Genomic DNA, 22,091 nt, shown 5'->3' on the forward strand with positions numbered 1-22,091 from the left:
TTGTATCGATTCACAAATGATGCTGCACATGTTGCGAAGTATGTTAAGAGCGCCGGCTTGGGTCGGCATATGTTTTTCTTTTACCATCCAAAACCTGGCACAGTACAGCTTTTAACTTGACTTAAGTTGATTTGTTTATTGCAGAACTTAAGACTTATCCGAACACAATGTGGTAAACCAAAATTATAGTCTAATCCAACACTACTTACGTATTCAGGCTCAAGGAGAACGCTTCCAAAAGATTTCGAGACATCTTGTATGTTGTCTTGTCAGAAAACCGCCCATAGAAGTAAGTCCCGAGATTTCACACTTTTGCTTCTTCATCCTGTCTCCTGCATTTAAAATACAAGTCTTTTTCATTAAGATTTCAATATTTTTATGCCAAAGGAAATTATCCACCCTATTATCTGTTTGGAATTGAACAACATAGAACATTGCAATAGAATTAGCCTTGTAGCAGATTTTTCGAATAAACCGTCTATAAGTCAATAGTACACATTAGGTATCTATGTAATATTTATAGTGAGACCGACAGTGGATGCCATTCCAAGCTTTCATTAGAACCAGGTTGTTCCTTTGTAATACTGCATTGCATGTGAATATGCAGGCGAATTTAGCATTTTAAGATGGGAAAATATGGGAATTAAATACATGTGTTATACTACGAAACCATCCGTTTGAACCCCACAGCCGGAAAGAATTAAATACATGTATTATGCTACGAAAACATCCGTTTGAACCCCACAGCTGGGAAAGAATTAAAATACATGCATTATACTACGAAAACATCAGTTTGAACCCCACAGCTGGAAAGAATTAAATACATGTATTATACTACGAAAACATCCGTTTGAACCCCACAGCTGGAAAGAATTAAATACATGTATTATACTACAAAAAACATCCGTTTGAACCCCACAGCTGGAAACTAACCTTACAATTTATCTAAACTTTTTACATAATTATATAAAAGAAAAACGCCCCCTCACCCTTCAAACATTATCTAATCTAGCTAATGGAAATTCCCCCTGGAACTCAAGCAACCGTCTTACAAATAATTAAAGTTATAAGAATTATAAGAAACAAATTAACTGTGTATGTAAAGATATGAATTATCTTAAAGCATTAAGTTGAATTATCTATCGAAGATATGATAAATATTGTGTACACTAAACAATGATTTATTCATATATTAACGAATTTAAAACAGTAAAACAGGAAAAGTTGTAAGTAAAAATAAAACATTAAACAAGAAGCCATCCAGAGGGTCTGTGTTGTTTGTATATACTGCAATAGTTATGTCAAAATACTGAACACAATATCACGCTACTGGTTGCAAATAATTTCAAATTAAACTTTGAGACACCATTGGTTCTCTTTATCTAAGGATAAACCATGTCTTGGGCCCTATTGGCCCCCAAATTCATAGATTTTTAGACCAAGTCTTTTTAGGATAAACATATACAGTTTGTTTCATTTCAACAAATTTTATTGACAAAGATGTTACAAGTCAAATGGATTGAATAACAGGCAAACCTATATAAATTCTCTCCAATGGTGGCAAAGATAATAGTTTTAAAGTTACATCAATTATAGATATTATTTTTAAGTTTTTGAAATGAAATTTTACAACAACTAAAGGGAGATAAATCTTTTGGATGCTCTATTCACACATCACACGTAATATAAATACAGCTATTATTTTATTACAAGAACATGTCATATTACTAATTAGACCATATGTTACTCAGATATTGACAGACAATGACCAACAGTCCATGTGTATATATATATACACTTGTCATTGCTCTCAATACTGTTACCTTTCTTGAAATAATTGAAAATATACATGTATATACTTTTTAATAGAATATGTGTATGCTGTATATAGAATAAAACAAAGTAACAGTATTAAAACAACCATGCTCAATAAAATACTCCAAGTATATAAGTCATATAAGTCAGAGGATAATTAGAGTAGAATATATAATATATACAGTTTGTTCAAGGATGTTCAAGAAAAAAAATCAAATTTGCTTAATTTATACATATTTCGGATGATTACTATAACAAATACATCGGCAATGATTTACAACTATTATATAGTAATTGTATCAAGGATGTAGTTGATATTTGATATTCAACAATTTAATCATAAAATAAATTAGACAGATTTGCGGGCCAAAAATGATCCAAACCATGCACAGTCCTTAGGTGATTTAAATAATTTACCCCTATTTCTCCAATCGGACCCACTTTCCCTATGTAAGCAGGCGGATTAGAGTCACCATTTATACAAAATATGTTTCCCTTTCCCCGAGGATTGAAATCCATCATCTCTATTTCTTCTATTCGGCCTTAGGCATTGGCCAAAAAGGGATCAGAGAACTAATTGATACAAAGTTTGTTCCCCTTCCATTTTAATGAATAACCCCTTTTTCCCACTTTAGGCTATACCATATGTATACAAAAGATGTTCCCCTTCGCCCAACGATGTTTCAGACTGATTTTGAGAACTTCATGACAAGTAGCGATTTAAATGAATTACCTCCATTTACCCTATTTGACCACGCAACTCCGGCCCCAAGGGTGTCAAAGTCTGATCCCTTTTTCCTTAGGATGTTTCTGATCAAGTTTGCTTTCCAGCAAGAAATGTTAGTCCAGAGCACCAATTTGATCAAAAATTATCCCCTCCCCCAAGGAAGTTTTTGACAATGATGTGACTCTAGAACCATGAATTCAAAATGTTGTTAATACTTAAGACCCTTCAATCCATGGGGGATAATTTGTTTCGATCTATGAGTTGAGACAAAGACTTTTGAAATTTTCGCCATTGTGATCCTTTTTTCCATTCATCAGACCTGAGATGTGTTCTCCAGACCAGTTTAGTTATAACTTATAATAATAGACTATTTTCCTATAGATTTTGAACAATATTAAATATATTTCCATCTAAATAACACCAAGTGTGGTTGTAATCAATGTAAAAGTGTATGTCCAAAAGAAATCAGAAATGAATCCTTTCCTTTACATTTGAATATATCCGCTCTATAGCCCCGCCCCTGCAGTCTCGATGGTCTCCACATACTATGATTTGAAGGCAACCTGTTTAATTTGTAATAATACTGGGCCAAGGCCCCCTTGTGCGAGATGATTAGGGCGTAATTCGGGATCGTTCACTAATACGTTGGAATAAGAAGGTACACGTATTGCATTACTCTGGGTTGGCTGGTTCGCAGTATTCCTGGTATACTTATTACAGCCTTTTATTTAGTGATACACTTACCCGAATTGTTTGCTTTGCCATTTCTATAGCAGGGAAAGCAGCGGCAGCAGCAACGCTCTAAAACAAAAGACAGAGAATCTTTAAGAATATGGAAAAGATCGAAATAGAAGCTCATATTAAACAAATGTTGATAACTGGTTTTATCGGTTTAATAATGATAGCCCGATTACCCTTTTTAGTTTCATGAGTTTTAAGCACAGATATATGTTATAACATTGATATGATTTTCATACCAAGTGTGGCTGCATTTCCAAGAAATTCACTTTTGATATACCTATTGATACCAATATCCCCATTGTTAAAATTCTTCGTTGCCATAGCAACTAACAGATCTAATAAAAAAGACAATGATTTTAAATGTGGGTCAAATACAAATTTTCTTATTACAATTTTAAGAAAGAAAGTTGAAAACTTGTTTGCATATTTTCCCATTTTATACGTTATTTTGCAACGACTCGTGAATAGGTTACAAGGGAAATGTTGCCGTTGCCATGGAAACCAAAATATCATAACAAATATGCTTATTTTAACTAAAATGTTTTTTATGAAATAATTATAAAGTTTTTAACATGTTTTTGACCAGATTTAAATTTGTCCATCTAAATCTCAATGGTTGCTGCATGGGCTTTTAATGATTAAGTCAAGCATGGGTAATTGGTATCGTAATCGATTGCAATTGATTATAATTTCTCAAGTAATGTACAGTTATCAGTAATCGGTGGCTATTTCGATTACTTGTAATCGTAATTGTATTCGATTACATTAAAAAATACTGTGTAATTGTAGTTACATTTCTATTACATATCCATTACATTATACCAATAATGGAAGTTGGATTTGGCAGCCAGTATACATAGTGAGAAATCCAACTCGCTTGCTCTAGTTCATAAACTAAAATAGATGGTACAATGTTGTTTTTACGTTGTCTTTTGGTCTATAAATAATAAATAATATTGTATATTTTCTGATGATCAGTAATGTTCACAGGAATAAAAAATCGAATTGAATTGTCTTTTTACACATGTACTTAGTTTTTACCAGCATGCTCATGGACATAAGTGCCCATTATATATATACTAAACAATGGAAAACATTGTTTTTCATAAAAACAAGGTGTTGACTGATTCAATAAAAGAATTAAATTGATTTGAATTTAGTTGTGTAATGAAGTACACATCTGTAATATAACATGGCCTTGTTATACACAAATAATAATATAGTTATATATATATATATATATATATATATATATATATATATATCTAAATATAATGGTATGATATTAGTATAATATTTTCATGTTTTTTTTTTTTTTAACTTCATTGGTCTTCATTGTTTGCTATTTGGTCTGTATTGTTGTTCATTGAATGATGAGTTGATGGAGTGTTAAATGATGACTGAAGCGTTGCCCTTGTTCCATTTATTCAGTGAAGATGCATCCTTAGTATATTGGACAAAAGAGCGTTAGTCCTATACATCCTGACGGGTATTACAGTATAGTCTACTTTTCCGTCTACTAAATTACTTTTTAGGACTCTGGTCACGTGGAACCTTAAGAAGAGTTCAGTCGTGGTTTTTTTACTCTCTGTAAATATGTGGCTATTTTCCTTGTAATACGGATTTTTTTTATACAAAAGATTATACACTAAGACTGTTGGACGTTCAAGATACGATGTGAACAAGAAAATTCAGGTAAAAGTGCGTAACTTTTTCGTTATTTGGTAAAGATTATTATGAGATCTACCTGAGACCGCCATGCTTCACTGATCACGAGATATGTAGTGATCATTAACACTCAGGCGCCGGTATTTATGTCATACGTGTACCTCTAATTGCACGTGAATCTTAGGGCTGTGTTTGCGATTACACTTTTTCTGACTCTCTACGGACTTATACATGTATGTTCTCCATTTGGACAATCATAAGTGATATAAAATCTCGAATAACAGCAGGAGAGCCAGTGTCGGACAAATAATGCCAAGTCGAAATCTACACCTTCAACAGGCACTACTGATGATAAATTGGATCATATTAATCAGACATTGGCTACACTGATGACAAAAGCTGATTGAGGAGGAAATAAGACAGGAAAACAGGGAGATGGTAGAGCGGCTGGAAGGAAGAGTGTTTGACCTAGAGATTGGAAAAAGAAACTACGACACACAGTAGATCAGTTAGAACAAGAGGCCCAGAGGGCCTGCATCGCTCACCTGGTTTGTAATGCCTAGGAATGTTCTGAATACAAGTTCATTGTTTCTTTTCTGAATTCCCCTATTGGGCCCCACTCTTTCTGCTCCAGGGGGTCAAAGCCAAAATCTATACAAATTCTGTTAACCCCAAGGATGTTTCTGGGCCAAATTTGGTTAAAATCCAAGCAGAACTATATGACTATTAGCGATTTACAGGATTTACCTCTATTTCCCCTATTGGGCCCCGCCCCTCCTGCCCCCGGGGGGTCAGAGCCAAAATTTATACAATTTTCTGTTCTCCTTCCCCCAAGGATGTTTCTGGCCAAATTTGGTTACAATCCATGCAGAACTCTAGGACAAGTAGCGATTTATAGGATTTACCTCTATTTCCCCTATTGGGCCCCGCCCCTCCTGCCCCCGGGGGGTCAGAGCCAAAATTTATACAAGTTCTGTTCCCCTTCCCCCAAGGATGTTTGTGGCCAAATTTGGTTACAATCCATGCAGAACTCTAGGACAAGTAGCGATTTATAGGATTTACCTCTATTTCCCCTATTGGGCCCCGCCCCTCCTGCCCCCGGGGGGTCAGAGCCAAAATTTATACAAGTTCTGTTCCCCTTCCCCCAAGGATGTTTGTGGCCAAATTTGGTTACAATCCATGCAGAACTCTATGACTAGTAGCGATTTAAAGGAAATGTTGACGGACGGACGACGGACGGACGGACGGACGACGGACGCCGCGCCATGACATAAGCTCACCGGCCCTTCGGGCCAGGTGAGCTAAAAATTAATCAAAAAAATCAGTCGAAAGAATTATAGAACTAACTTTAAGGGAAAATGCATTAGAGCAGCAAGAAAGGAAGAATCCCGTTCGGATAATTGACCTTGAGAGCAACCGAAATGAGACAGCCGAAGCCTGTGTGGACAAGTGCGCCAAATTCTTCCGAGATAACATGGAAGTGGACATTTAAACCACGGATATCGATATCGCTCATCGACTAGTCCCACGTTCCATTATCTCTAAATTTACAAGACGAATGAAAAAAATTGAAGTACTGAAGGCCAGAAAAGCTCTGAAAAGAAAGATAATTGACATATTCGAGGATCTGACCATAGAAAACCAGGAATCCTTAAAAACTCGAGTGTGTTGAAAATACGTGGTCTTTTGACGGTACACTATTCGCGAAATTAAAGAACGGGAAGAAACGGAGAATCGCGATAGACACTGGTACATGCTCGACGACGCGATCTTCGATTAAGGACTCCATAGTACAGTGGACTCCATACATAGCCATTCTATCAAAAGTAAAGTTGTTATAAAGGCGGTTACTAATAGACTAAGTCATAACGATCGTACGGAGTGGTCAAATGAGATTTGGAACGATGTTGGTAAACTAAATGGAAATAAACTCCGAACGTATAGGCTTTATAAAAAATATTTGTTTTGTGAGCAGTTTCGGAATGCCAACATCCCCCGTAATCATCGGTGAATTTTGTCCCTATTCCGGTGTGGAACTTTGCCCCTCGCCATTGAGACAGGAAGGTACGCCAAATCATCGCTACCACTGGTAGATAGAGTATATAAATATTGTATAAATACTACGCACCAAATAGAGGATGAGACTCACTTTTTAATCTATTGTGACTTTTATTCTGACCTACGGCATCAATTCTTTTATCATATGCAAAATCTCAACGAAAATTTTAACACTTTAAGTAATATCGATAAATTAATATTAATAATGAACTATGCAAATTGTAGACTTTTATCTTCAGTCATTTTTAATATGTTCAGTCGCAGTCAAAGGCATGTACTTTATGAATTTGATTACAGTATAACTTTAGAATTATATATGACAATATTTACATTTCCGTTTTCTCTTTGCTATATAACCTTACCAACTGCGAAATCGTTTACACTTGCGTAAACGCAGTGGTTGCCGCGCAAGAATACACACACCGGAACACTGACTTCCGCAAGTAGTGTGAATGCGCATCCGGTTAGGCCTATTGTTTCTGTATGAAACATCTTCAATAGATTGCATGTATGAATGTTATGTAAATCTTAAATTATATATCAGGAAATAAAAAATTAACAATTATTGTGTAAATGGGATGAAAAAGATAAAGTCAGAGTGGAAGTATATTTTGTGTACTCTCTGAATTTGACAACATTTCCCGCCAAATTGAAGCCAGCTGTTCCGGAATTCCATCAATTGACCGGCTGTTCCAACGATCGTATAACAAAGGAAAAACAGAGCTTTATTTTATTTGAACGAAATGGTCGATCGAAATGTAAATATAAGGAATAATTTTTATTGTTTGTTGTTTACTGGTGTGTAAACTGCATTTTTGTACAGATATTTCAACATGACGCGCTGACGCGCGTCATTTAAAATATCTGTACAAAAAATGCAGTTTACACACCAGTAAACAACAAACAATAAAAATTATTCCTTAAATATTGAATTATAAATGACCAGATTATAGTGACAGTTCCTTTTTGATAATAATGCTGATACTTATGGCAATATTGCCATATTGTCTTATTTAATGTACCTTTTTAAAATCAGTGTCACGTAAGTCTTTTCAGGCTGGACATTTATTTTATTTATTTTATATGTACAATTTAATGTAATGTATTACTGTTTAAAAATGTGTGACACTATAATAAAATATATCTTATCGTATCTTACTCAAACAGTCATCATATGTGAGTATTCATGTACTTGGCGATACATGAACTGTAAAGTTACTACTTGAACTTTCCTCCCCTCTTTGATTTCATTCAAATTTTCAAAAAAGACATGTTTGATGAGATTCTAGTAGCCTAAGGGGAGACAATCTATCCTCTTAAACACTACATTATCTAGGGGGAGACAATCTGTCCCTTTACTGCCATAATGAAAATACATTTGACTAAAGGGAGATAATCTACTCACTTAGGCATAAGACTACTTAGATCATTATAAATGCAATTTAATATCAGTACATAATTAACCACCCTGCCACAATATGTATGCCCAGTGTGAAAAATGTAGCATTACTTAGTGTATAAAATATGTAGCTATATATCATTTGATATTTATTAGTAATAGGTGTTTTTTTTTATATAACTGACAATAAATGCAAACCTGTGCTGGTTTTTTAATTGAATAGTATGCTAATAATTGCTGTAAAAATGGCAATGGTAATAGTAAAGGGTTTATATAAAAATACACTGATCTGATGTATTGAATTATTTATCTGGTCAGGTACAATCATCACAAATGGAGATTTTGTTATTAATTTATTAAATGCCATGATGGAACTGCACTATAATGGTCAATGTATCAATGCATGTACATATGTATTATATTAAGTAGGCATGAATATTGGTGATAATTGTACATGTTTACTTGTAAAATGTAGGTACAGTGTAGCTTGTCTAAACAGGATGTGACTGAAAAAAGCTGTTTTGGTTGGTTAAACCAAGGATTTTACTCATATACGTCCTTGGTTAAACTAGGATTTCGGATAATACAGTTAAATGTTTAATTACAATGGACTATAAATCAATACCAGTTGACGCGCAAAGTAGCTCGAATAATCGTATATATACAAAAAATGGAATGATATATCATATACCAATTTAAATACTTGGTTACATACATGATGTATGAGTTAAAAGATGCATGTAGCCTACAGTTTGTACACCATCATTTGATGTTTTTGTGGGTTTTTTTTTTTCTCACAGATTATAAGAGCTCATCTCTCTGCGCAGCCGAAACTCTACTAACCATAACACGTGTGTGAGCATATAGAATCCAATACATTCCAGTACCCCTTGGGCTTTGAAATCGTGTCCCGCGGGAAAAGTCTCGCGCCTCCATGCAGGATGCAATGTTTTAATTCTCGTTATCAGCACGACCAGATTTTGAAATTTTCTCTATAGACAAATGTCAAGCGCTCGGCACCATCAGCCGTGAGGTCAGGACATCTGTGGTGCCAAAGATGACGGCACATATTCCCGCGCATTTTTGATAATGGCATGTTGCCAATTTTTTCGCCTTTGAAAGAAACATGACCGAAAGGATGAACTATTCCAATTGAATATTTTTTTCTGACCCGTATATGACGACTGCCAATATCTTGCTAAACACAAAACATCCATCAATATAGTGTTGAAGAATAGCATTTAATAACAAGGGGCCCATGTGCCTTAACGGTCATCTGACTATTAGCACAAAACAACGTAGTCGTTAAAATATTTTAGCCTATTTTACCTCTGTGACCTTGAATGAAGATCAAGGTCATTTATTTGAACAAACTTGGTAGCCCTCATCCCAGCATGCTGCAGGCCCAATATGAGTATCCTGGGCCTTCTTGTTCTTGAGAAGAAGTCGTTGAAAGATTTTAGCCTATTTGACCCCTGTGACCTTGAATGAAGGTCAAGATCATTCATTTGAACAAACTTGGTAGCCCTTCATCCTAGCATACTACATATAAAAATCAAATCATAGATGATTACCTAAACAATCTGACACAGCACCGAATAACCGCTTTGATAGATTACATATTAACGGGGCGTGTTATTAGCATACATTAACGTGTTAAAATCCATTCATTTATAACATAAACCCAACATCATAATAAGGGCGTATGATACGTTTTAAAGGGCCGGTATGACATAAAGTGAATACATATTTTCTTATCTTATTCTGTTTATTCTATGTCTGTTAATAGAAATTAGTGCATCACATGACAGAATACCGATTTCTGATTGGCTATACACATGGATACTATATGCAATATTGCCGAGGTCTGATATTGGCAGATATTTGATATTAGCAAATGTCTGATATTGGCCGAAAGCTGATATTGGCCAAGGACTGATATGACAAGTTATATGGATTTTTACCTCATCTTCTGGCGTCTGTCCGTCGTCCGTTCGTCCTTTAAAAAAACGACTTGTCCAATAGTAGGAGACTTAGAGATCTGATATTGGGCCTATAGCATACTGGGGCACATGACTACCTTCATTCAAGGTCAAAAAGGCTGAAAATCTTTAAAAGACCTTTTGTCGATAAATAAGAGGCCTATGTACCTGCTATTGAGTCTGGAAATATCTTGACCTTCAATAATGGTCACTTACGGTTAGTCCCGATGCATAAACACTTTTTAACAATTAAGTTATGTTCAAATACACCTAAGAAGTAATATAGAGGCCTACCAAAATATCACTAGTTTAAACAGAGTCTAAAGCCTTAAACCAGTATATTAGAATTACTGACGAGGTATCCCTCCTCTTAAATGAAGACAAGCTGTTACTTAGACGGCTTTCATGATTGTTTTAAACATTCAATTTCTTTAGAATATGTCAAATATTACCTTCAATTTTATACGGTATCATGTCACATCCAACTTGATGTGCTTCGGCTCTTTTCTGTAGGAAATCATCATCGTTTCCCGGCGGGAGCTGCACAAGTAAAAAATGTTTACATGACATTTGTTTATTTGTATTATCTTCAAGTCAAAGAATTATGGTTTAATTCTTGCTAATGTTTCTTTTCTCTGCGACTATACATTGATTCAAGAATATTAAGAAAAGAAAATTAAATATTAGTTTCAATCAAAGGTAATGTAGTGTATGGTTATTTTCTATACTGATAGCATGTTCTTATTACTACAAACAAACTCTCTATAACACGCCGTTTCTAAGGTGGGTAATACTATATTTAGATCTGTTTTCTCATGTTTTGCTTACCTTTCATGTGATCTGATATTTTTGCAAGTGACATAGCAAAATGGACAAACAAACAGAAATCCCGAAAGCAAGCTGAAAGTTATAATTGAAATACACGACCTACCTCAATTATGTCAGCAATAGACGTCCGTATCTGTAAATAAAATACGCAATACTTTAAAGACCGTTATAAATAAAACATTTATTCTGTTACCTTTATTTTGATGTAAACACTTTTCGTATGTTGAAACAACTTTAAATAATATATATTTCAACGTTATATGTAGACAAAAACTTTACTTATTTCTTTACTGCTTTTGGAATATTGGATATTTCTTTGGCTACTTAGGGTCAACTTTGATGGTAAGCAATCTTAGCATTAAGTATTCCCTATCACGTCAACTGACATTATTTTGTTGACATTGGAAACGAATCGCCCATCCGGATTACTAGGTTAATCATTTATATCCCAAAAATGTCGGGAAAACACTTATTAGCAAATATTGCCTTATGTATACCAAAATATATATACTGACCATATATTGTTTTGATAATTTATTTCTACTGTGAAATCTTTAAACATTAAATCTCTTGGGAAATAAACACCTAAAGTAATTGTAACAATTATACAGGCCATCTAGGCCACTTGTTAAAGCGCAGAAACAAATCGGTCACTAAAATTGTTTTTAATTGAGTAAGGATAACGCTGGTAAACATAGAAGATAAAAATATCCTATAATACAGCTATATACCATATCTAATAAAACATTTACGATGTGTTTAGAAAGCGAAAATGAAAGTATGACATACAGACCTACATACGTCAAAATCCTACATTTAATTTCGATGCTGTGACGAAAGTGGGGACAATTACAAATTCTGCTCTGTATAGAATTCAGTCAAACTCATACCAATGTGTATAACAAAATGCATTACCTGATGGTTTTCTTTTCGTTCTTCCAATACCTATCAGAATAAGGCACAAAAATAACATGAATACGAAATTTTAATAGTTTCATTTTAACATTACTTGTTTTTTTTATATATTTTTAACGGTTAAAGTTAACAAAAATTTTGACAGGTGTTTTTCTGGAATATCTATTGAAGATCACAAGATTTGATTAATTGAGTTTCAAATATCATTTAAAGATACGTAAGATGCTTTATAGAGATAGTTAAAACACATACTTTGAGTGCCGCAATACATTTTGTAGGTTTTGTTTTTATGCTTTATGCATGTTTAGATAAAAATTAATGATATCACTATTAACATGTTACATTATATCTAAAGGCCCACTGCCTTTCCGAAGCAAAATTTAAAGGTTTCTAAAAAAATCAATTAAATAAGAAATTTATATATCGATGTTGTAAGATGAGGTTTCAACACCAAACATATAAACTCATGCGTAATATATGAGTAGAGATTCATTTCGCCGTTTTGCCGTCTGGCGCAGAGATAATCAATTACCGCGTGGTATTTAGGACAACGGAGGGAGCCATAAGACGGCCCGCGTTATGAAAATTAACATTTTATTTATTTGAATTAAATTGTTCAGAAGCCGATGATGAGTGTAGTATTAACGGTAAGTTAACCACTTTTAAGACTCAATAAAATTATCGATCTCGTTGTACATTCTCGCCTTACAAATCAAAAGCCGTTTCGGACAGGTAGTGGGTCATTAAAAAGAAAGTTTTCACCAACAAAAAATAATCAATATTATATGAAAAACAAGTAGTGATGATTAAAAAATTCTGCAATTTCAATTTATAGAATGGAAAGTTTGCAGCAAAAAAGCATATAGATAAAGACGTATGGTAGGTTTAGTTCATATCTGTTAAGCAGAATGTTCAATAAAAAAATCTTATACATCTATATTTTTCTTCAGAGATAGTTTGAAATAGTTAAAAAAATCTGTTTTTGTATCAAATAACCATTATCCTTTTTAATATCATACACTTTTCTGAATCTATGCTGGCTTATTGATAGGGTGGCACGAAACATCATATTTGTACAATATACTTATGAAAATATTCCCTTGTATCTACAATTACTTCATTGGGAATATTCTCACTTAAATAGTTACTAATGGAACAAACAGAGTGAGCTTTATACCATATATTAGTTAAACATTATGATATATAATAATAATAGTATTATGATTTAAGTCTCATTTAAGCTGTCCGTTGTACTACCATTTTTCTTATGAAAAACATAGTTACAATAACTACACATATGTAAATGTTGTCCATTGATACTAGGCGAGTGCTATAAAGAAACAGATTACAAGGGACAACGGGTTTCGAAGCAAATAAAGTTAAAGATAGGTTTGTTGTAACAACCTTGTTACAGTACGTACCTCCCTATATAAATCTCTGACTTTTGACCACGGTAGCGATACACCTTCGTCCACTAGAATTTCTGCTATGTTACACACATTTTCCCTTGAGAGCATAAAAGAGCAGCTCTATAGCCAATGAAGAAGTTTTCTGAAACATATTAGATGTGAAAACACTTAAAGTATAAAAATGAAACAAAAATAAACCTAAATGGCCTTAACAGCCATCATCTGACTATTATTTCAACATGTAGTAGAAGAGTAAAGTTATAGAAATAAAATGATGTCAAAAACTCCATAATATAAATAAGTTTAATTTTAGGTGTTTGCGAGTATGGTTACACACGTGTACACAAGATATTTGACGTAGTTGTGACGCAGCGTCCGAAAACCGCCTGCATCAAGGAGTTGTGACGAAAGAATTCTTCAACTTTACGATACGATTTGAGTTCTACACGTGATAAATTTTAAGATTACTTGATACACGGATTTTATAATGGTTCCGTACTGAAACATGACATTATTTCCGAATTATGGAGCTTTTGGGGGGTGTGGTGTGTGTCCGTATGATATCAGTGTAGCTGAAAGCTTTCACAGTAGCTCCAACCTGTTTGCCGTGGGTTGCATCTCGTATAGGGGAAGAAGGTCCTGGTGGTAAAATAGGTTTTGTTCTTTTTTCTTGTTTTTCTTACTGCTACACATTACTTTGGCGTCAGATTCCGGTTAGACGAGAGGTAATATGGGCCCTCTATCATGAATCGGCTGGTCATGCCGTGCCCTTGATTCCAAGGTTTCCATGAAGGCGGTGGTTTAGGTTCAATCTTGAGTGTAGTTGGAAATGTTTTATTCTGGTCAATCTTGCGGTTGTACAATCCGAAGTTTAATATTTGTTATTACTCGCGCGAGCGTGCGGTCGCGAGCTTGATTTTGATTATCATAATTCGAAATATTCTTCCGAGTATACTATCTGTGTATCCCTGGCACTTTGACACTGGATATCCGTGTCGTTGATAGTGTCCCCATGTTGGGCTCCGTGGCGGGTGGGGGCACAGATAGCGAATGATATTTTACTCTCACAGATGGTTTCCAATAATAAAACAAATGAAACCAAATCAAGTTCACAAAACGAACCCAAAACATCAACTACAACTTTCCCACAGTTTCTGGTCATGTCCTTTACACAGAGTGGCAAGACCACTGCAGGTTTATCGCCTCTATTATTGCGAAAGGGCATCAAAGGCATTGCCGGCGATGTCACATCTGTTAAGCCTTTGGGATCGGGTGATCTCCTAATACAGGTTTTCTTCAAGCAAGAACCTCCTTGGAACCACCAGTTTTGCCGGCCTCAGTGTAAAACCACACTTGTCATTGAATTGCAGCAAGTCAGGTGCCCAGCCAGAAAAAGTGGAAACTTAATTCCCACGCACACTTTCATATTGACGTTCGCTAAACCAACGTTACCACAGAGCGTAACTGTTGGTAACCAGCGTTACACTGTCACCGTCTACATACCAAGTCCATTGAGGTGGCGTAACTGCCAGAGGTACGGCCATCATGAGAGCAAATGTAGACAGAAGATGGTCTGTCAGTTCAGCGGCCGTGAAGGTCACGATGAAAGAGACGACTGTGACATTGTCGACTTCACTGTGGCAATTGCAACGATGAGCCTGTCCTTCCTGGGCACGGGAGAGGGAGATATTACGGGTCAAATACACCCATGAGGCTAGGAAGATAGTTGAGAATTCGGAAATAAATGTGTCCACCTATGCGCAGTGTTACCGTCATGCGCGTGCCAGTCCAGGCCTTAGTGGATAAGCCTGCTTGGGGTAATAATGTCCCAGACGTGTCTGGTACTGAGGCCTGTAAAGTCATCGTGGGGGACCCGAAAAGGTTCACGTTGGGTACATCTAAACCGCAGAACAAACCACTATCAAAACCACCTGCTGGGCCACCTGGAGCTAAAAAGCCAATCCCACCGGGACTCCAGGACTAACACAATCTAACACTCAAACAGCACCAAACATACGAACAAAAGTTACCGCCGCCCGTCATAGACTTACTCTATCTCAACCGTCTATGGACATTAAAAGCTAGCTGGTAACGACAAGCGACCAGCAAATACACTACCGCAGGAGCAACGGCAGACCAAAACCACCAAGGTTAAGCTGTCGAGGCTCCCAGCAATACACAACAAGCCCAGTAAGGGATCAGATTGCCCTATCCATGGTTGGAACATCTATGATGTTCTCTCGGACGATAGCGAGTTCGGCGACAACACATTTACTATCACCAAACAACCTACTTCAAGTAGTCCTGTCAGTCCGACAAACTATCCTCATGGAGCATCATGACCAACACAATCAAACAATGGAACATACAAGGATTTAAAGCGAACATCTTATACAAACAAAAAATCCATCCATATTCTGCCTTCAAGAAGTAATGCTGAAAGACACCATTAATCTCAGACAATTTACATTATACACGAACACTCCAACAACAGGCGGCCGAGCATCAGGTGGTGCGGCGGTGGCGGTGCATACCACCCTACAAGCTGCTGCTGTAAGTGTAACTCTCACAGAAAAATAACATTATGTTCTATATGTTTACCTCCAAATAACCCATTTAGTTGTGATGAACTGAGTAACATCGTGTAGTAACTAACAGTGCCATAATGATAGAGGTAGACGTATCCGAGAGCTTATTGATAAGAAAACAGCTTATGTCTTTATAACACCAATGCCCCAACATATTTACACACTGCATCTGGCTCGCTTATTCAGATTGATCTATCGTTGTGCCATCCATCAATTCTTCTGGATTATGATTGGAGGGTCAACAATGATCCTTGTGGGAGCGATCACTTTCCAATTATACTAAAAAACATAGTTTCACCTAAACTTGAGGAGCCCATTCCTCGTTCGAATTTACATAAGGCGGAGTGGGTTACAATTTAACAAGAGGCCCAAGGGCCTTAACGGTCATCTGACTACCTTGACAATAATCGTATAGGAAGTTAATTACATATAGTGTCATGGTAGCCATCTTCGATTTCGGATCAACCCGAAAAATATCAACACTTTGTCGGGACCATATCAGGATCATTTCATGCAAGTTTCAGCCAAATCGCACCGGTAGAACTTGAGAAGAAGTTCGAAATGTGTTTTCAAGATAGCGACCGTAGCGGTCATCTTGGAGTTTGGATCGACCCGAAAAAATAACAACACTTGGTCGGGACCATCTCAGGATCGTTTCATGCAAGTTTCAGCCAAATCGCACCGGTAGAACTGGAGAAGAAGTTGTGTTCTCAAGATGGCGGCTGTGGTGACCATCTTGGATTTCGGATTGATTAAAAAAATATCAACACGTTGTCAGGACCATGTTTCATGCAAGTTTCAGCGAAATCGCACCGCTAGATCTTCAAAATGTGTTTTCAAGATGGCGGCTTTGCGGCCATCTTGGATTTCGGATCAACCTGAAAAATAACAACACTTTGTCGGGATCATTTCATGCAAGTTTCAGCCAAATCGCACTGGTAGAACAGGAGAAGTTCAAAATGTGAAAAGTTTACGCACAGCGCACGGCGTACGACGCACGGCGCACGGTGCACGGTGCACGACGGACTACGATGGACGAAACATGATGACAACAGGTCATCCTTTAGATCCAAAAATCCCATATAGCCAACGCCTTTGCCAAATATTTTGCTGAAAATTCATCCGTCATCTTGGTTGACCGATCAGTCCCAAAAGGCAATATGCACAACTAGAGTCCTAGGGGAACCTACATATGAAATTTGAGACAGATCCCTTGAGTACTTTCTGAGAAATAGCGGTGACAAACTCCGATTATCAAAAATCCAAGATGGCAGCCTGTCGTCGGCCATCTTGTTGATTGATCAGTCCTAAAATGTAATATGCACAACTAGGGTCCTAGGGAAACCTAAAGTTGAAAATTTGAGACAGAATCCTTCAGTGCTTTCTGAGAAATAGCAGTAACAAACTTTAACTATCAAAATTTAAGATGGCAGCAAAAATATGCACACTATAGTACGACAACTACAACAATGTTTAGGCAAATTACAAAACTGGGCTGACGAAAATGGCTTTAGATTGTCAAGATCAAAAACTGTGCATGCATTTTCTGTCAAAAACGAAAACTACACAACGATCCAGATCTCACACTCAATGGAATTAAAAATTCCAGTAGTTGAACAAACTAAATTTCTTGAACTAATATTTGATTCTAAAATGTCCTTTGTTCCACAAATCACACATCTGAAGGATAAAAGGATAAATGCTCGAAAGCGATGAACATTCTGCGTATTCTTCCCACTTTGATTTAGGCCATGGGCTAGGAGGGTCCCACATGTACCCCCCTCCCCCCCCCCAAAAAAAAAAACCAAAAAACTCCGAACCAATATTTTTCTGAACCGTTATGACCCACTGATCAAAATTAAATTGTTAACATTGCATAAGTTGTGATGAACTTCCAACTATGACGTCATCAAGATGGCCATCTCGAATTTCACTAATAATTGAAAAATAGTCATTACATTGACATTTTTCAACCGAAGTAGACAAATGAGGCATCGAAATGACTACAATTAGAACAACAAACACAAATCAGGACCAAATAATCCTATGTATTTAGTGATTTGTACGCAGGAAATTAAAAAATAAGATTTTAAGCTAAAAAATGGTAATTTTTTAGCAAATTATTCATATTTAGCTTGACGCAGCAAAAAATGTTTTCCAACAAACAAACTATTATTCGTAATCAGTTATTTGACCTGTTATCAATCAGTAAAAACAACAACAACAAAATTATTTGGAAATGCAAAAGAGAATTATTGTTATCCAAATATTTGGTTTACAAAACATCACCGGGTGAATATACAGGGCATAAGGTTGTTATCTTTTCCAATCCGCTGACACTACAATTTCCTGGTGTCTTAGAAATTCATGAACATTGGCTTGTTGACGATTTAATTTGAATTTGAAGTTGGATGAATATCTAAGTGGGACATCAAAATTTCATAACATAATCCATTTTCATGCTCGAAATTTTGGAGACTAGTAGGTCTCAAAATGAATTATTACATCACAACGCCAACTAATAGGGTATCAAATAAACCTTAGGTAAGCCTGTGTTTTCCGTTAATACCATGACACTTTCCGAAACGTTTTTGTGTCTTTTATAAAAAGCACACCCATTGTTAAATTTATTTCCTGTGTATAACGCAAGGAAATGTCAGATGGTTACTATAGTGTCATTTCTTTCACTTGTTCTTAATGATAATCGTCTTCAATGTCGATGAGCTAATGAGCAGATGTGACATAACATTACCGGTTTGCTATTGTGGTTCTAACTTGTCAACCGCCCATGGCCAGTGTTAACATCAAGAACATCTGGTTCAGGGATGTGGGAGCTCTTCCTGTTTCCAACCTAGTGATTCACATATCGTACATGATGTTCCAGATTATCCTGGCATGCAGGATCCACATTCTGCGAAGGGTTGAGTGGGTTCCCCTTATTTCGTATGAAGCACAATTCCTTATTCTTGTTAACCCTCAGTGATCATACATGGCACATGTGCATTCTTTGAGGTCTACTTTGAAGTTCCACTCTTCAATGGTGTCTCCACGCATACACCAGATGTGACACAACCAGCACCTTCGTGAGAGTCAGAAAAGTCACATCAATGAAAAACATTGAACATTTATATGACCTCATTAAATACCTCCGAAGGATATCACCTGTGTCATCTATGGTCGCTCGAGCGTCCATCAAGGAATAGTGGCTTCAATACGAATTATGGAGTTATCGTGCTAAGGAGAACCAAATTTCACCACTCGAAGAAATCTGTAACTGGTGTAATTTTACCATTATGGCTGGACGAAAGTCTGAAACACCACCTCATACGATTACGGTTTATTTTAGAGTCTGAAGGGAGATACCACATCCCATGTCACCTGGTTGTTCCTGGTTATAGAACTCTGGCCGTGGGATGGGTCCATGAAACGTATGACAGGCAAAGAACATCATTGGTAAGTGTAGTGGTCCACAGCTCATCGACATCTGGAAGACTGACGCTGTGGCTTTCAACGAATTGGATAACTGATATCTCGATTTTAACTCTGATTTTCGGAACTGCATGTTACCAGCTACCAGACATGCCATTGAGAACCAGTGAAAAGAAATAATTCTGACACTGTAGTAACCATCTTGATCATTTTGCTTATGATATGCATAGGAATATAAACATATGAATGTGCTCATTTTCAAAAGATACAATCCATTTTGGAAACTGTAATGATATTAACGGAAACATAGCTTTAGCTTAGGTTACATTTGTGACGCTATCAGTAGGTGTTGTGTGTGTAATAATTATTTTTGAGACGCTGATAGTCTACAAAATTTCAAAAAATGTGAAAATGGATTATGTTAGGAAATTTTTGAAGTTAGGAAACTGTGACTTTTACCCACCTAGATATTCTGTCAATTTTACAATCATTTTTTTTTTCTAAATCATCAATAGTCAATGTTCTATTTAAAAGGAAATTATAATACATCAAGAAACTGTAGTGTCAGTGGTTTGGAGTTTTAAAATAGTATATGCCCAGTACACACACCCCGATGTTGTTTTGTAAACCTAATGATGGTATAAAAAATAATTCTCTTTTGCATCTTTATATAGTTTATTGTTTTCCTGATTGATAAGAGGTCAAAAACCTGATTACGAATAATAGTTTTGTTGTTGGGGAACATTTTTGCTGCGTCAAGCCAAATATGAAAAAAATTGCTAATAAATACCATTTCTGAGCTTAAAATTTTATTTTTCTTTTCCTGAGTAAAATTACTACATACATAGGATTATTTGGTCTGATATGAATTTTTTGTTTTATTGTGGTCATTTTGATACCTCATTGTCTACTTTGGTTGAAAAATGGTAATGTTATAACTATTTTTAACTTTTCAGTGAAATTTGAATTGGCGGCCATCTTGATGACGTCATAACCGGAACTTACACACAATGTTAAATTATATGTGCCGTAACTGAGGGATAATTTTGACATGCTATTAATTAATTTTAATTAATTTATAAAAAGCCATAAGGTTTGATGAATAAAGTTGTAAAAAACCATTCAAATGGCTTCAGATTCTTTATAAACGTTAGTTATAACAGAAATTGTTTACTGAAAAAATGTTGTTTTATGTCTTAAATATGTTTAAATGAAAACATACCTGCAGAAGTCAGTTTATAATTACTAAAAACATTGTAAAAATGTGTAATGAAATTGTAGACCACAATTTGGATTCATGGTCTCACCGTATGTACTCATTTCACTTCACTATTGATGTAAATAAATGGTTTTTGGCAGTACTGAAAAAAAAAAATCATTTTCGGCTCTTATTTGTACATGTAAAATTAAAACATATGCATTGAAAGCACTGTAATTTTCAAAAAGTTGGTAAGTTTTGGTGATGAATAACATATGAAAAGCTCATCTTGATTCGTGAGTATTAAAAATAACATTATTTTTTTGTTGTTGTTCCTACTGATTGATAAAAGGTCAAATTACTGATTAGAAATAATAGTTTGTTGTTGTGAAACATTTTTTGCTGCGTCAAGCCAAAAATGAAACACTTGCTAAAAAAATTACCATTTTTAGCTTAAAAATTACCATTTTTTAGCTTAAATTCCGATTTTTTTTTCATTTTATGCGTAGTAATCACTACATATATTGGATAATTTGGTCCTGATATGTATTTCCTGTTCTATTGTGGTCATTCTGATACCTTCTTTGTCTTATTCGGTTGAATAATGTCAATGTTATGCCTATTTTTCAATTTTTAGTGAAAATCGAGATGGCAGCCATTTGATGACGTAATAACCGTAAGTTCATCCCACCTTATCCAATGTTAACATTTTGATTTGTGATCAGTGGGTCATAAGGGTTCAGAAAAAAAATGGTTCGGAGGTTTGGGGGTGGGTGCATGTGGGACCCTTTTAGCCCATGGTCTACTTTATTTTATTGAATTCAAACGTTAGTAACCAAACCATATTTAGGATATTTCCATGGTGAATCTGCTGAGCCACAGGGCTGCACCATGTGTATGCTTCAAATATATGCACTGTTCACAATTAACAAATCATGAAAATAAAGCTAAAAAGGCATCAATTTGTGGAATGTAAGGAGACAAATCTGGATTCAAACGTACACTCGGTAGCTACTAATATATTCAATTAATACCAATACTAACTAACTTACTACAGGTAAAATTACCAGTAGTAAAATATTCTTTGTTATATAAGACATCTAAACTATCAATTTAGCTGTCATTAAAGCCTTATCCGCTGTATTATTCGTTTTCCATTTGATCATGAAAAGGTTGTATTACATGCTATATAAGGAATGCTGAACATAGAAGATAAAGTACATAACTACACATTTTACCTTTTTAAGAATCCCTCCAGCTATAGCTCTCTGGTTAAAAAGCATGTATACAGCAAGCGAGTGAAATTTTACAGGAATGACAATTTTTTTTTTTTT

General features: G+C 35.6%; 1 protein-coding gene across 1 annotated transcript; it reads right to left on the reverse strand.

Annotated features, from left to right (window-relative positions):
- Positions 1 to 834: 834 nt before the first annotated feature.
- Positions 835 to 22,050, reverse strand: LOC138312325 (uncharacterized). Its single transcript, XM_069253244.1, has 7 exons — positions 21,996 to 22,050; positions 13,555 to 13,684; positions 12,134 to 12,163; positions 11,322 to 11,351; positions 10,843 to 10,930; positions 3,287 to 3,343; positions 835 to 863 (listed from the first exon to the last, which is right to left on the reverse strand). Exons 2-7 carry the CDS (start codon positions 13,648 to 13,650, stop codon positions 835 to 837), a joined length of 330 nt encoding a protein of 109 aa, XP_069109345.1. The 5' UTR covers positions 13,651 to 13,684; positions 21,996 to 22,050.
- Between the last annotated feature and the right edge of the window lie 41 nt (positions 22,051 to 22,091).

Source organism: Argopecten irradians, unplaced genomic scaffold (genome assembly GCF_041381155.1).
Source record: "Argopecten irradians isolate NY unplaced genomic scaffold, Ai_NY scaffold_0274, whole genome shotgun sequence".
Taxonomy (NCBI): domain Eukaryota; kingdom Metazoa; phylum Mollusca; class Bivalvia; order Pectinida; family Pectinidae; genus Argopecten; species Argopecten irradians.

Bases quoted from the DNA above. Each gene is read 5' to 3' on its own strand.
- LOC138312325 (XM_069253244.1), bottom strand. From the start codon at position 13,650: ATGCTCTCAAGGGAAAATGTGTGTAACATAGCAGAAATTCTAGTGGAC. The intron at 11,352-12,133 runs GTAATGCATTTT...TTTTATTTACAG, and splicing joins AACGAAAAGAAAACCATCAG to ATACGGACGTCTATTGCTGA. The intron at 864-3,286 runs GTAAGTGTATCA...AATTCTTTCCAG, and splicing joins TGGCAAAGCAAACAATTCGG to CTGTGGGGTTCAAACGGATG.